The sequence below is a fragment of the Conger conger genome, chromosome 14 (genome assembly GCF_963514075.1).
Source record: "Conger conger chromosome 14, fConCon1.1, whole genome shotgun sequence".
Classification (NCBI taxonomy): Eukaryota; Metazoa; Chordata; class Actinopteri; order Anguilliformes; family Congridae; genus Conger; species Conger conger.
In genome coordinates, this window is record NC_083773.1 from 23,199,250 (window position 1) to 23,217,062 (window position 17,813).

Sequence of the window (17,813 nt, forward strand, 5' to 3'; positions counted from 1 at the left end):
AACTGCGCACGGAGTGTCGTCTTCCTACCTTCCTGCCTAATTACCGTGCAGCTCAGCTGGTGGACGGCGGCCTGAGCGGAAGACAGGGCTGGCAGCGCGCCCTTTGGAGGACGAAAGCTAGAATACGCTCTCCTGGGTTGATGGATGACGTTCTTGCCACAGGTCTGGGGGTCTTATAAATAGTCCACGATTGGAATATTTTGAGAAAATGATAATTATATCTGTTTAAGAAGTCCTTTAAAATAAAAATATGTTCCCCGTAAGAAAGCAATACGTGTAAATCTTACATGGACATCAACGGATATGAAATATGTGCCTTAAATTCGCCAAACAAAGAACATTCATGAGACAACCTGCTGTCCTGTTATTTATAGCCTCTGCTACCGCAATGTAGCCTATAGGGTTTGAAAAAGACTTAAGAACACAGAGAGACATGCTCAAGAAGCAAGTAGAAATGCCAGGAGAATCGGTCTTTCCTCATTCTGTTCCCCTCTCATTTGAGTGAATAAAACAGCATGCAGCTAAAACAAGAATGACGTGGATACTGGGAAATTGCATTCCTTAGCAGCATATCGACTAACGTGTTACAAGCCGTTATTGGAGACAGACTAGTGCGGTGGCAGCAAACGAAGCTGATGAGAGAATAAATTATGCAGCTGAAGGGACGTCTTTGACAACTGACGCCGTATTTCTCGCAATAGAATAAGCATCAAAATGCCTTAGCATCTCTGGGTTGTCTTTACCGACTAAAAGGGATCAATAACATAAAATGGGCTCCAGTAAAAAGCGCATATGGACAATTAAGAAGTCTGTATGCTTTCATTTGGGTAGATGCGTTAATAATGTTCTCATGAAATATATGCATATTATTATTAGTGAAGCTTTCTTGGAGCTTGGCTGTAAAACAGTGTTTTAAACACACCTCACCTCTGTCCGGCTAGGGGAATGTTCACTCATACGCAGGTCTCACAGGTTTAGTCGATCTATCCGTACCCCGAAACCTAAGTTCATTTTTCTTCCCTGTGTTTGATAGAGCAATCGGCATGTAAGTGAATGGGCTGCTGTCGTATACACACGAAACCCAGCCCTGCTGAGTGGTGCAGCATACAAATCTGAACTGCAATGTCAGAGAGAGAGAGAGGGAGAGGGGTGGGGAGGGAGAGAGAGAGAGAGAGAGAGAGAGAGAGAGAGAGAGAGCGAGAGAGAGAGAGGTGAGGAGGGAGAGAGAAGAGGAGAGGGTGCGTGTGCGAGAGAGAGAGAGAGAGAGAGAGAGAGAGAGAGAGAGAGAGAGAGAGAGAGAGAGAGAGAGAGTCGGTTTACCGGGTCACGCTTATCTGGAAAAGGTGGGATCGCATCAATTTTCGTTTCCCTTTTATTTATTTATTTGTGCATAATATTTTGAAACCTGAAAGAATAAATCATAGGCGACCGAACAAGCTGCAATGCATAGCCTATCCAACTATGTGACCTTTGATAACTCAAACGCAAATACGCACGCACTGGTATTCGGTTGAAGACACTTACGAATGCGATGGCGAGAATATGAAGATGGGCCATGGATATTTGTGTGCCTCACGGCGCTGATGCAGCTACCGTTGCCTGGTTTTGAGTGGACTGCAGGGAGGGAGGATCCGGTTCCGACTCGATCCAGCTGGCATTTTTGTCTCCACTAGGCTCGAGCAGGAGAGAATAACGACAACCAGCTAACCGACACCCTTCCACTAAAAACCAGCGATGAGAAATGAGCAAGAAATTAGCTAATTTCCTTATAGATAAATCGATGAATTGATTGACTAATCAATCAATTAACTAAGCGCGGGTATCACGGACTCCTGGACCACGGATGGTCGGGGCAGACCGGGACAGAGCCGTGGCAATCCTGCGCTTTTCTCTCTCCTTCGCCCTTGCTGAGATTTTTTGAATGGTCTTGGAACGCAGCGGAATAAATAATCATTACAGTGCTGTGCAGGAGAGAAGGCCAGCTTCTCCAACGCGGTTCTGCCAGGATTTGACAAGCAGAACCCGATAGCACACTCGGTGCAGTTCTGAGGAGTCTAATCGCCGCAGCGCCGGACTGGAATCTCAGGAGAACTGTAAGTGCGTGTGTGATCGAGGGAGAAGAGGGCCACCTCAACCTTATGCCGCCAAGAAACGAACCCCGAGCTGGCGAGCCCAGGGGGACGGTGGGTCAGGCACAGTGAAGGAGTCTCAATGAGCGTCTTTTCCCCGGACGGAGTGTCAGCTCTGAGCCCAGCAAGATTATTCGGCTAGGCGAAAAGGGCGAGAAGGAGAAGGAAAGGCGAGTTTGGAAGTTTTGATGCATATGATCTCAACGACCATGATCTTTATGATTCTTGGGGCTTCTGTTGTAATGGTAAGCGTTTTTTATTTAGCATTTCTATCCCTCTTAACTATGCATTTGTGAAACGCTTACCTTTCTGGAAAATAATAGAAATTAAATGCATAATTATAGCACATAAAACAGCCAGAGGATGAAAACAAATATAAGCAAATACATTTATGCTTAGGCTAGTGGCTGTCCCCAGTTGAAACGTCCATATGTTATTAATGATAAATCACTCAACATATCCCAGGACTAAACAGTTTCAATGGGGTCACTTTTCCCAGTAAATGTTATGGTTGACTACTGATGTTTAATGTCTCTAGCATAAACTGCCTTTCCAGGTCGTATAGCGGTTGTTGTCGGATTTTCCCTGTTTTGTCCCAGTTGACTCGAATGGTTCTTTTCAGGCGATAGCGTGTTTAATGGACATGAACGCACTACTGGATCGCTTTCACAACTATATCTTACCACATTTACGAGGAGAAGACCGCGTCTGTCATTGCAACTGCGGAAGGTAAACGAAACAAACAAAACGAGTGAATGCGTTTTCAAATATGAATAAAGCACAAAATGAAACAGTAGGAATGTTTTATGGATGCTTACCCAACCTATGGATACGTGTTTGTTTGTGTGGGGGAGTCAAACGTACAACCTTATCTGTGAGATATTTCTGTTGCTGAAGATGTACAGACGCTACTTCGTATTCCACATAAAAGCGCACTATTTGGTTTAATAATAATATGTTTGCTTATTATCATTTATTATGTAGCACTGTCCGTTGGCTTTTACGCGCGATCTTGTACATGTAGGTGGTCGAAAGCGATACGCCCTAATAAGAAAAGGCTAAGGCTTTAGGCTTGTTTTTGTTGGTGTCTACGGCAGGAAAATTCTCCTTGAGCTCTCTGCATGACTCGAATACATTCCTCCGTATTAAGGTGTGTGTGTGTGTGTGTGTGTGTGTGTGTGTGTGTGTGTGTGTGTGTGTGAGGGAGATGAATCACTGTGAGAAAAACGGCCATAGGTGTGAGATTTAAGGATACACTCCTTTATGTACGAGTAGGTTATATGCTTGCTGAGATGTGTGGAAGGGAATAAGGGGGTTAGACGGATTTACAAGACAGTGTGAACGGTTACAGAGAACAGGGGTGAATTTCAACCCCCATGTACACCAAACTACACCAAGCTATATAAGGGGAAGCGGAAAACACTCAAAGATTTAGAGAACAGGCCGCTCACCACAAGTAGCAATGAGTGACACACATTTTGCACCAAGAGAGAGCACGTATCACGTGAGAGAGCGTGTGAAGGAATGTGTGTATGTCTGATTCACATAAAGTAATGGCGTCCTTCTTTTTACACGGTGACATTTATAAACATATTGACATAATACTCCCCCCTAAACGATCCATCTATTTTATAATCATTATTTTATTTGTGTGTAGTATGGAGGCAATGCCATTGCCTCTGCAGCTGCACGCAGCTGTCTACCTGTCATAATACACCCACAAAACACCTGCATGTATAACCATACAGAACATATCCACACTTGCATGAGTATACATTTTCAGAATCCATGTGGAAAGCCATACAGGTATATCAGCAGATCATTACAGAAGATGTGAGCCGTGGCAGCCATACATGCTCTTGTCATCACTCTGATACAATAGAATCTTGGTCTTATCTGTCCACCATACCTTTTTCCCAGAACTCTTGCAGGTTCTTTTAGGTATTTTGTGGTGTTCTAGTTTTGCATCTTGCAGTGTAGCCGCTGTGGTTCTGTTCACAAAGTCTTCTGTGGGCCTGCGGTGCTGACACATTTATGTTCGCCTTCCTGAAGTCTGTTTTTGATCTCTCGGTCAGGAATTTTGGGGTATTTCTTCATTATGGTGTGAATTCTTCAGTCATCAACTGTAGCGGTCTTTCTAGGCCTGCCAGGCCCTCTCCAAACACTGAGCTCACCAGTGCTTTCTTTCTTCTTAATGGTATTCGAAAGAGTTGATCCTGGCAAGCCTTAGGCTTGGTCTACTGTATGTGTCTGACTGTTTTTGTTCTTATTTATCTGCCTCAGAATGGCTTTGCTTGTGTTAAAACAATTCTGGTCCTCATGCTGATAAATGCCAATAACAGACTCCAAAGGCAATCTAAAGCCCAGATACGGAAAGCTCTCTTTTATACCAGCACTAAGCAAGCAAATGAGCACACCTGACTAATCAGAAAAATGTGAAAACATGTGTCCCAAATATTATGGTGCCCTGAAATTGTGCTCCATAATACCAACATGTATTTAAAAAATTTAATAAAAGCTGAGAATGTGCACTTTAACCATGGGAGAACAAATCTAAATTTGTGGTGTACAGAGCCAAATCAAGGAAAATGTATTTGTCCCAATCACAAGAGTACATTGTATATACATTACGTACATCATATTAATTTTATATTAAGCATATTATAATTTTGGGACTATTATTTTAGTGTGTTTGAGATGTGGTGGAATGAGATGTCCTCAGGAATGCTTTGGGGATCCCTGTTGTGTAATGAAATAGCAAGGGGGTGTTTGTTTAAAGGGAAATACTACTGATTTCTAGTATGAATTAGCCATTTGCCATGGTTTGCCCTGAAAGATATGCTTACACATATGGCATGTTTATTCAATGACTTACTAATCAATAGAGTCCGTTTGGAGACAGATAATGTTTGTGTTCTCCTTTCGAAAGAGATTGTATTTTATGGATTGGTTGCTTGGCTGATTGATTGACTGAGGGAATAGAGGGAATGACAGTAGTCCTGATTGTTAAAAGGGTGGCCATGTGGTTACTGTGACTGAACACCATCCCACAGGAAAGAAAGACATAGTAAATAGTAATTATATATGCACTATGGCAAAATCTCACTCTTAGACAAAGTTATGAAAGGACTTATTGTATATCACCTTTTTTTTGCAATAATGTGACTGATTAAAGGATTGGTTGAAATAAATACGACAAGGCTCACGATGCAGTGTAAATTTAGGTTTTTATCTAATTTAGGTTGTACTCTAAATTCAGTACTCTACATTTAATCAAACAGCTATGGAGCACTTATAGTAACTACAGATTGTCACACAAGATTGCCGATTGGATCTGTGGACTCTTCAGTGGTGTATGCGATGCACATTCCTCACAAAATGTACCTCAGCTTGTTCATTTTGTTTATTCATATGTATATCTGAAAAATACATGGACGACTTGTATTGACAGACAATGCTGTGAATATTTTGGATAGCGCTTGATTGATAATGTGCAGTTCATAATAGAGTTCATTGTGATTCTACAGTCACTCTGTAAACATTGCTTACAATATGTAGATATTGCTTAAAGCTTTGTAGCTTTGGATGATTCTCATATTCTTGAATGTTATTTGAAGTGTTACTATCTTTCAAACAGTACAAACATATTCATACGGTATTTCTATATCAAGATTTATGTCACTGCGTATGAATTTGATATCCGATATTGTTAAATGTCAGATACTTCTGATTATGGCTTGCAAAGTGTAATAGTGGCACTTCTGCCAAGAATGCGTAGTTTTTTTCCTGAAATGGACATGTTTAAGTGCATCATCTTAGCACAAATTGGGTTAGATTCTCCTTCTCGTGTAAGCTTTCAGTGGCAACATCTGTCCTAGTCACCACTGTGCACAGCGATAAGACCTGCCCCAGGAGTTTACAATGGAGAGCACTGCTCAATCTTACTGAAGATAATGCCTTTATTTACATTGTAGGGTCCTCACAAGTTCCGGCAAATAACGTAGGGATTTTATACTCTACGAAATAGTGAGGACATACATACGTGATAATAATGATAATAATCCTCATGTATGGCGCCAATTAACATTATGTAGCAGTATAACTGCAAAAAATAATCAGTCTCATAAAATTACTGCTACATAACATATCTAACCGCAAATATTGTATTTTAATTAATAATTCAAATAACCAGTATCATTGATTAAACATACCGATAACCTGAAGGTTGAAAGTTCTTTGAAAGACTCATTTGACTCGGCTCTTATGTCTTTGCGACACCAAAACAGACACTGGGTTTAATGAAGTATATTTATTAAACAGACGTATAAACACAGAACATAAATGGAGTGATGAGCTAATGGAAGTTAGTATAAGGTAGGTGTGTGTGTGTGTGCATGTGCATACAAGTGCACATAAGCACACGTGTCCCTTGAACAAAGGAAAGGTAAAAGTACCTAGCTTGGGTAGTTAGCTAGAGTGATTTGCATACACCAGTTTTCACTCACTATAGGCCACTTTAAGTTACCGCAAGGTAAACTAGGTGTGTCTGTGAGGCCTTGTGGTGTACTGTGGAGAAAGGGGGAGTGTAGAGAGCAGGGCGTGATGCAGTGGTGGGAGCCGGAGGCCGGAGGCTGCTGAGGTGAAGATAAGGGTAAAGATAGGGCCAAAGAGAAAGTCCAAAGAGTCCTTATACTGTGAAAGTTTATTGCTCCCGTCGTTACAGTATTAGCTAAACCGTAACTAGATGTCATGCCAGGGTGGATGTTGCGGAAGTGTCCTGTGGGATCATGGGAAGTGTAGTTGCATGGTCCCTACAATGTACATATAATCTATCCTTAGCTATCTAGCTTTTATTCCCATCACATCTCCTCTGATTCGTTTCCATTGCTGTCTGTTGACAGCCCACAGCTGGCACTGGCTTATTGGGGCAATAGCTCCCTTCTCCCTGCGAGCCCTTTCAGGCCCTATACCCCAGTTAGGTTGTGGCAGTCACCTACCTTTTGATCACTTGGCAGTCTCACTTTTAGAGGTTGCTCAGTCTTGGCCCGACTCCACCCTGGTCGTACAGTGGTGGAATGAGCTGCCAGAAGCAGTCAGTACTGCACGCAGAGTGATTTTCTTCAGGTACGGTACTAAAAAAACAACCTCTTTAGACAACAGCTCAGAATATTCCTCTCTCATAATCATGGTTTCACCCCTAGTTGTTTGCACTTGGAACAGCCAAAGCTTCAGTCAAACATTTTTCAGTCAACATTTTTATGTCTTGAACTATTTCTGGTTCCAAAATTGTGGCTGTGGCTTTTGCATCCCATGACCCCTTGAAGCACAGCAGGGTGATGGTGAAGCAAAAACTTGTTTAACCCTTTGCCCCCCTCGAGGGCAATTTCCACCAATTTTTTACTAGTCCTATAAAAGTGTCAATATCTCAACAACTATTTACTGCACACATGTGGTTTAAGACTTAAAAAGAATTTCAAGACATGATTCAAGAAATTAAAGAACAGGCTTGTACCATTCAGAAATTTGTGACAGAACAAATTTATGTCACAGCATGTACATACAGTGCACACAAAAGCTACAAATAATAAATTACTGTTATAGTTTATAGTTATAGTACAATATAGTTTAGCAATGTAAATCTCAATTCCTAAGTCAAGGACCAACCCAGAACTACTTTATATTTGTGCACACACTTGATGTCAATTTGTGTACAAAGTATGGTAAAGATATCGACAGAAATTCAAATTCCACATGAGTTTTCCCAAAACTGCACCCATATGTCCTCAAGTGTTCCCAAATCTCCCCAGATGCAAAACATCAGCATATAATTCTTTTTTATCAGCAAATACATTTTTTCCATTCACATGTGTTTTATTCACATATATGAGAATATGTTTTCATAAATCTGTATATTTCTGTTCTTATATTGGAACATGATTTTTTGACATATAGAAATAGTATCAATATGTTATTGCTAGAATATGCCTTTTATTGTCTGAGTCTGTGACCAGGTCAGGGTTCTAAACCATAACCGTGGCATGGGGGAGCCATTTACATTACATTACATTAATGGCATTTGGCAGACGCTCTTATCCAGAGCAACGTACAACAAAGTGCATACCCATAACCAGGGATAAGTGCGCTGAAAGACCCTAGAGGGAAGTACAATTTCAACTGCTACCTGTACAACAAAGATAAGGACAAGGGCCTGCTGTTTTATTGCCCTGCATTGCAAATAAGAAGCTGATAAGAATTTAAACTGCTGTTCTGTATAGCGGAGAGCCTTTTCAACAATCTGGCATCGGCTTTTTGCAGTTTTATGACGTCACATTTTTGTGTGTGATATAAATATTAACACAACAATACTTTCAGATGTCGATGACTCAACCACAAGGGGGCAGAGTGGATGGAGTCACTCTGACTGGCTCCAGGGTTAGATTCAGTGGGCTTTCTGAAATATCCAACCAAAAAGTTTTCATAGGGTCATAGGTTAAATTCTTTAAAACATAAATTTCAGTGAGATTAGGCATAGTAGTCGGTTGAAAGGTTGCAAGCATTTCTTATTTCCTAGAACTGTCCAATTCACTCTTGGTGTCATATAAGCAAGTTATTTTGCTGTAAGTGCAAAAGATCCCCTGGATCTTTTACTTGTTCTCTGTGATGTAAGCTCCATAAGTTGAGGGGCTGTGTGTGTAATTCAGAGTTCATGAGGGAGATGAAGGCTCTGATAGAGAGGGTCTGATTGGGAGGCAGTGACAGAACAGACACCTCACTCATGTCCTGACACTGCTGTGATCTCAGAGGTTCTGCAATATCTACCCCCCACCCCTCCGTCTCTTTCCTTCTCTCCCTATTGAATCATTATGCGGTGAGCTGTGAGCAGTGCCCAGTTACCAGGCTGTGTAGTTCAGATTGGTTGTTCCTCCCCCTGCTGCTCCCACTAGGCCCAGATGTGAGAATGATGCACTGCCCCCTTTGCCCCTGAGCTCCAGCTGTTCCTGCAAGCACACACCCCCTCCCCAACACACACAGAGACACACACACACACCCTCCCCAACACACACACAGACACACACACCCTCCCCAACACACACAGAGACACACACCCTCCCCAACACACACACAGACACACACACCCTCCCCAACACACACACAGACACACACACCCTCCCCAACACATACAGAGACACAAACACCCTCCCCAACACACACAGAGACACACACCCCCACTCCAACACACACAGAGACACACACACCCTCCCCAACACACACACAGACACACATACCCTCCCCAACACACACAGAGACACACACCCTCCCCAACACACACACAGACACACACACCCTCCCCAACACACACACAGACACACACACCCTCCCCAACACACACAGAGACACACACCCCCTCCCCAACACACACACAGACACACACCCCCTCCCCAACACACACAGACACGCACCCCCTCCCCAACACACACACAGACACACACTCCCTCCCCAACACACACGGTCACACACCCTCCCCAACACACACACACACACACCCTCCCCAACACACACACACACACACACAGACACACACCCCCTCCCCAACACACACAGAGACACACACACCCTCCCCAACACACACAGACACACACCCCCTCCCCAACACACACACACACACAGACACACACCCCCTCCCCAACACACACACAGACACACACACCCTCCCCAACACACACACAGACACAAACACCCTCCCCAACACACACAGAGACACAAACACCCTCCCCAACACACACACAGACACACACACCCTCCCCAACACACACAGAGACACACCCCCTCCCCAACACACACACACATACACACCCCCCCTCCCCAACACACACACAGACACACACACCCTCCCCAACACACACACAGACACACACCCCCTCCTCAACACACAGACACACACACACCCTCCCCAACACACACACAGACACACACCCCCTCCCCAACACACACACAGACACACAAACCCCCTCCCCAACACACAAACAGACACACACACCCTCCTCAACTCGCACACACATATACACACACACACTCTCACTCACGCAGGCACACAATGTAGTTTGGGCACTTCATACCCATTAATTCATTCAGTTTTGTCCTTTGCTTCAAAGTATTGTTTAAAGCCACTTTAGGGAGTAGGGAAATATGTGTGTGTGTGTGTGTGTGTGTGTGTATGCATGTGTGTGTGTGCATGCATGTGTGCGTGCCTGTGCATGTGTGTTTGTATATGTGCTTGTGTGTGTGTGTGTGTGTGTGTGCAGACGTGCATTTGATTGTACTTAAACATGTCATTCACCTGCTTCCTTTGTTCTCTTCCTTTCCCTCTCTGTCTCTCTCCTGCTTTGGTGTGCCTCTCCTCCTCCTCTCTTCCTCCCCCTCCTCCCTCTCTCTCCCCATCGGTCCCAGGCACCACGTCCACTACGTCATCCCGTACGACGGAGAGCAGTCTCTGGTGGACTCCTCAGAGAACTACTTTGTGAGCGACAGCGTGACCAAGCAGGAGATGGACCTGATGCTGGGGCTGCTCCTGGGCTTCTGCATCAGCTGGCTGCTGCTGTGGCTGGACGGGGCCCTGCAGGGCGCGGTGCGGGCGTGGAGGGCCAGCCGTCTGTACGGTGAGCAGGGCGCGGTGCGGTGCGGTGCGGTGATATTGTCTCTTGGGGGGATTGTCCCCTGCTTAGTCTAATCAACTGTAAGTCACTTTGGATAGAGGTTTCAGATAAATAACAAATTATTATTATTATTAATATTATTATAGGAGGGGCATGATGTTGTGGAGAGGATAAGGGCAGTGGACCTGGGTGTGTGAGTGGCCAGAGTCTCTGAGTTAGCAATGACTGTAGTCAGAACGCATGCCCGCAAGTTATTCTGTACGAGATTACCCCAAGGGGAGCATGGAAAGTTTTCCGGGGCGGTTCTTTTGAACGCATTGTGTAATGTCTGCTTTTATTCTAAGCATTTTGTTCACTGATTTATACATCAGGTTTAATTTGCTCTTCAAAGATAGATGCAGTACAATGCTTCCTATACTCCCACCAGTAAACATGAGATTGAAATTGAAGGCAACACAGTGGGGGTTCAAACCTATATTAATTGGATGGTGGCATTCAAATGTGTGCGGGTGGGGATATTCTATTAAAATGGTTTAGAATCTACAGAATTTTGTGGCTGAATGGGTAATGTGTTGTGAATATAGGTGGTGAAGGGTAAAATGGTGAAGCCAATGTTAAGTCAATTGATAGGATGCTGTGCCTTGGTGTGTGGCCTGTATGTGTTGTGGCACAGAGTGCATTAGCATCTGGTATTCTGCAGAATGAATGCAACACCACTCTTAGAAAGGAAATAAACTCAGGATTAGTTGATGAAAGTGGATGGACAAAAACTGTTTCAGTGATCATTCCAGAATTCCTCATATACTGGGATATATTGGAATGTTGTCATATACTCGGATATATTAGAAAGTTGTCATACTCTGGGATATGTTGGAATGTTGTCATATACTGGCATACTTTTGCTTGGGCTCAGATTTGGTGGCAGAGAAGGCTATGACATCTGAATAATATGACAGGAAATACATTTTTTAACATGGGGTGGATGATTTCTTGTTACCATTAAGTGCTGATTGACATTGACCTCAAACTGCAGCCTGGAAAATGTGTCTGTGACATTACAGAACCAGCAGAGACTTTCACTGATTCAACATTGTTGTATTTCCATAATTGCCTAAATTAATTCATCGATCTACCATTGTGAAGAGTGAAATTAACACTTGCCTTTAGTGCAGACCAAATTTTAGGACTGAAAGACCTCTGCTGTTCCTTCTCGCAGAATGGTGTGCGGTATGGGGAACGTCGTATTCTGCCGTCTCCTCGGCTGCGTAATTCCCAAGTCACTCCGGGTACGGCTTCGCCTCCTTTGGAAAGGAGAAGTGGGTTTGCTCCTAAGCGCACCTCCGTGATTAACAGCTGTGGCTAATGTTAGCCTGCGCTGCAGGGCAGAGGGACACACGTGCAGGAGAGGGGGTCTCGTTAAAGGGAGCCAATAAGGCTCACTCTCCCCGTATCCTCTATAAGTGACGTGTGTTTGAGTGCGGAGAGGCCAGTGGATACAGTGGGGGTGGGGATGTGCAATGAGAGACTGATGGGAGATATTAAGGGCATGTCACAGGGGATGTGCGGAGGAAGAGGGCCAAGGTGAGAGAGGGGCCTCGTGGAGGTCAGAGGAGCAAACAGCCGTTGAGTAGGAGAGAGAGTTTCTGAAAAGAGACGCACCAGTGATAGACCAGGCCGAAGACATTAGTCATGTATTAAGGGTTGAAACACCACGATAACTCTCATGATTTAGAGTAATATTGTACTATTCTGGGTTTTAAGCACGTAGCCAAGGTTCTCTAAGCATCTTGACAAAAATATACTTGGCCTATATTGGCCACTTGGAGCTGGGACGGAGAGCACTTGAGCTTCTGTGTGATTGGACCAGTGCAATAAGCACATACAGTCATGAGCTTCTGTGTGATTGGACCAGGGCAATAAGCACATACAGTCATGAGCGTCTGTGTGATTGCACCAGTGCAATAAGCACATACAGTCATGAGCAGGAAAAATACGGTATATTGGATGTATTTTAGACAAATATGGGTGTGAATGCATAAATCAATCATCCGATATTTTATGTAAGTAATCTTCCAGGGAGAAGTGTATCCCCAAAAACAAAAATGTACAGTTCTACAGTATACAGTTTTCTATTAATTAGTTTATTAAGATATCTCTTATTTTATGAAATATATCTGTGATGGGAATAGACTACCTGTATTCCAAAGGTAAGCCTGTTTTAGTAGACATTTGAGATCTATGAAATTATATTCAAGCCTCAGCGCTATAAACGTGGCTCTGCACTGTGTGTCCACGCTTCAGTAATCATACACACGTGCACGCATGCCTGCCGGCATGTACGTGCACACACACCTGCTTATACACTCGCACACGTGAGATCACAGACGGGACTGAACACACTCTCCATTCCTGGCCTTTCGTGGTTTTACCCTCTCTGCCTCGTAGATTTACTATGGGAAACAGCAGTTATGATTTGTCAAGAAGTGCTGTTCACATGCATATTTGATGGGCCTATAAATACGTTTAATCCAGACCTACAGAGTGAATAAAATCAGGGTGCGATGTTCAGGTGAAAGAAATCTAGACGGAACGGCGGTAAATGTTTCAGCTTGTTGTTTTCATTGGTGCTTCAGTGACTTAACGAATGAGTGAATTCATAGAGAAGTACAATGAGTGGAGATGGCTTCTGGCTGACAGATGAGTGTTTGTGCTCCTCGTTTCAGAGGCCCCTGCATGTCGTATGGTAACAGCTGAGGGAACCGCTTCCTCTGATAGAGAGCATTCCTCAAAAGGCTACTATACGTTCCGACAGGTTGTCACTTTTCATGTCTGCCCTGGCTGTGTCGCATTTCCTGAGACTGATGGATGCGCTCCCATTCTGATTCCATTTACCTGACTTCAGTGTGGACATGAGTCATTAGCGTTTGAAGTTGCCTGGAGGAACCCAGCATTGGAAAAGGATGAAAAATGAGTGGCGCTACTGCATGCTTTGCTATAAACGAGTACACATTGCATATTGTGCTCTTATGTCATGCGTAACACACAGGAATTGCCATGTTACGCTTACAGACACAATTTCACAGGTGCTAGCTCTCATAGATGCACTCTTAATTCATTGTTATTTGTTTAGACTTTGTGGGAACTCCCCATTGACTCACAATGTACACCGAACAGGAAACCTGAACTTGTTTGTGTCTGTCAGCGTGTTGTTCCTTCTTTAGTTCACTGTCACTGTACACTGCAAAAAAATCTCTCTTATGTGTTTTAGTCTTGTAATGACTAGTCTTGTCATTTTAGTCTTGTAAATAATTTATCTCTGAAATATTACATGTTTTAAGTTACTGTTTGCTTGACAAGTGAAATTGTCTTACACCGTTTCCAAATCATGGGCAATATTTTTTCAAATGTTTAAAAAAAGTAAAATAAATATTATTTTAAACCTAAGTATAAGACAAAAATAATAGTTGAGATCCACTTCTTTTTTTGCTTTTTGCAGTGTGCAAGGTCAGTCACTTTACCTCTGTCTCGTTGCTCTCCCCACCGCCCCCTCTCTCTTATTCTCCCTTCTGTAGCTTTAAATAGCGTACATCCCTTCTTTCTGTGTATGTATGTGAGCGATAAACAGGTTTTTGCCTGGTAAAGAGCGACGGAGAGTTTTCTTTAAAAGAAAGCAGTGACAATGATACAGCCAAATCAATAGAAATCAATGACAGATCATTTACGTGTCCCTCGTTTGCCAAACACATCCTCTTTTCCTCGTGAATCTGAAACGCTGCTGTCCCTCCTCTCCCCCTCCCCCTCTCCCTCTCCCTCCTCCCGTTACTCTGCATTTCATTACAATTTAATCAAATTCCGTCTCCCAAGTCTTCTTCTCTGCGCTTCGACGTCTGTCAAATTCAAATACGGAACGAGCTTCATCGACGCGGCAGGGTTGTCTCTCCCTCTTCACGTCTTTCTCCTCTCCTCTACTCTACTCTTCCCCCTCCTCCCTCCTGCCCTCCCTCCCTCCCTCTCTCCATTCAGCGTGTCCTTACCCTTCAAATCAGTCCTCCCGGCTCACGGCTCACGTACCCATTCACAGCTATAAATAACTCCCCACCTCCAGCAGGGCAAGTCAGAAGTGTGTCTGTTCCGTTCGGGGCTCCCCCCCTTTCCCTCCCTCTCTCCCCCCTCCCTCCCTCTCTCCCGCACTCTCTCTCCTTCCCTCCCTCCTGCTCTTCCCAGCTGCAGCCATCCCCTCCCCCACTCCCCCTGTCTGATATCAGGCCTTTCCAAGTCTCAGTGTGAGCTCAAAAAAAATGTTTCACACAGAATCACAATCGTGTCATCTGAAAGAGAAATAGCCCTGCGCTCGTTAAATGTGTGACAGTTCAGAGGGAAATACAGAGGAAGACGCTGTAAATGGCTCCAGTCAGAAGCAAATGGCAAGAGCTCAGACAAATGAGAAGGAGAATGGGGTCAGGAATACAGGGCAGGAACATACACCGTACACACACACACTCACACATGCACACTCACAGGAGGTGTGCAAAGCAGCCATAAGATATTCGGAATTCTGACATCATCTAGAGAGGAGAGAACAGAGGGAGAAAGCAGACTTGAGAAAGCTGCGATAATACCTCGACAATATCTGATATATGTACTCTCTCCCTTTATCCTGCGATCTCTCAGATGCCCCCTCCTGGTCGTGGCTCCCGCGGTTCTGCAACCTGCGAGATCTGCGCAGACGTGCACAGCTGCGGCAGCTGGAGGACTCCAGTGGGAACATGGTGCACATCAAGCAGAAGCTGTACCACAACGGCCACCCCAGCCCGCGCCACCTCTGAGACTACACTTCCCAGCAGCCCCGTCACCCCAGAGACTCCTGACAGCAGCCGCCCCCCCCCAAACAAACTGCCCCTGCCCCGTCCGCTGCCCCAGAGACTCTCTGCATCAGCTGCCCCCCTCCCCCGGCTGGCCCTCGCTGTCTCAGAGACGCCCCCCAGGCACAAGAATTGCCCACCTAAATCCCTCCAAGAGGAGAACAAACTGTTAAGTCATTCTTGTTCCCCCCCACCCCCCAAAAAAATCCTTAACTTTTGTCTGTTGTCCATCTTGCTTGGGGTATTTCTTTTTGACCGGGGGGTTTGTGTACAGGGATATGTTTTCTTTGTGTCTGTTTTTGAAATTTGGCATGCTCATAAAGATTTGGTTGCGAGAGGGGCAGTTCCAGGGGAGAGGGGGGGGCAAAAGAGTTGTTGTTTTTTTGGAGGGGCGGGCAAAAAAGGGTGGGGTGGGGTGCATATTTAGAGCTTGGCTGGGGTTGGGGTTTTGTGACGGTAGTTATAGATTGCTGCTTATGTAAATAGAGTTATTAATATTGTTTAAAGGGGAAGCGCTATGTCAGGATGGGGGGTCTAATGGTTGGGGGAGGGGGGTGGGTTGGGGGTTGGGGCCTGGGGCTGATGGGTTGCATGGACAAAAAAGAAACGATTGAGGGAGAGTGAAAGAGGACGAGAGGACAGAGAGATAAAGGAGAACAAAGGACTGCTACACAGTGTGGATTGATTGGCGTTGTTGTTTAGTTCATTAATTAGATAATGGCTTAATTTATTGATTATATCTGTGATGGTTGGGAGGGGGGAATGGTGGGAGTGGGGTATGGATTAGTACTGTATGCTACGGTAAGGGCCTATGTTCAGTTCTGCGGTGGAAGCTGGGGCCTGCCAGGTACGTGTTCTGGCAGAGCAGGCTTCAGGGTGTGCAAAACCTGGGCCCAGTGTGCAATACCCAGCTGGCCACCTGCTGTGCATAAGCCCACCAGCAGGGGGAGCTCTTGTTCCCTTTGCATCCTTCCATGCAAACAAAGCCCAAGAACAGAGCACCTGAATGAGAGGTGTGAGAGAGATGGGGCGGACATTATGGGTAGGAGTGGGAGCAAGGCTGTGTTTCTGCAGTCTGACCAAAGAATGGGCTTCATGGCCACTTCTGTCTAACAGTCTTCTTCATCAGCAGTTTGAAAAGACCAAATGAATGTTTCTCAATAACGGTTTTAACGGTCGTACTGCCCATGGCACTGTCGGTCGCTGGAGTGTTCCTCTAACTGAACATCTTTGGCATTTAAGGGAAAATATCACTTGGGGCACTGTAGGAAACTTTTTAAAAAGGAAAAACTAAAATTGCTATTAAAATTCTATTTAAGAAAACGAGGTTAATAACATGAAATGTCAACCTTGAAAAGAAAAATGATCATGAAAATAAAACAGGGAAGCCATGTGATTTCGTGTGACTTTTTTGCCATTGGACAAAATCAGTTTGGGTGTTCACATCGCTATTACATCACTTCCTGTGGAACACCTGAGGCTTTGAGGTGGTCAGTCCCCAAAAACACAGCCACTTCACCCTCAAGTTTTCCTGGGGTGTTCATCTCGGGATAGGGCGGGGATGGTGGGGGGTGGGGTGGGAGACAGTGGATCCTTTCTGATCCTGAACTCGTTTGTGACGCTGAAGGAGAGGAGAGATGGAGATATAGAGAAGACATAGAGGTGTGTTTTGGTCTTCCTGCCTGTCTTATCTTGTCTGCCTGTGTGTGTGCCCATATTGAAGAACCACAAACTAGAAATAAACTGAAGTCATTAAATAGGGGATAACCCTGGCTAAATGAATATATAAATACATTTGAAAAGGAACAGGTTAAATTATTCTGAGGTATTTAATTGGTATGTACAGATATTGAGACCATACACTTGACTATGATGGGAGTATGATCTAAGTCTTCGTTATGATCGAGACATAGATACTTGGTTCCGATGTATGGGCACGGATGTCCGTGCATGATTAGTGTGTGTGTGTCCTGCGGGCGGTATCGGTTCTGCCCCAGCAGATATGTCAGTGTTTGTGTCTCCACGGGAAGTGGAGGGGGATTGCATCGGACCCCGACTAACCTGGACTGGCCCTGTCCCCCTCCCCCTACCTCTGCCCCTCTCCCTACCCCGGCCAGAAGCCCCTATCCCCCACCCCCCTCCCTGTCCAGACATTGCTGTTGTGAAGA

At 44.7% G+C, this 17,813-nt stretch overlaps 1 protein-coding gene across 1 annotated transcript; it reads left to right on the forward strand.

The window, feature by feature from the left end:
• Nucleotides 1-1,302: 1,302 nt before the first annotated feature.
• tmem240b (transmembrane protein 240b) lies at nt 1,303-15,981 on the forward strand. Its single transcript, XM_061220873.1, has 4 exons — nt 1,303-2,374; nt 2,752-2,858; nt 10,578-10,786; nt 15,455-15,981. The coding sequence occupies exons 1-4, from the start codon at nt 2,318-2,320 to the stop codon at nt 15,607-15,609; spliced, it is 528 nt and encodes a 175-aa protein (XP_061076857.1). The 5' UTR covers nt 1,303-2,317; the 3' UTR covers nt 15,610-15,981.
• Nucleotides 15,982-17,813: the final 1,832 nt, after the last annotated feature.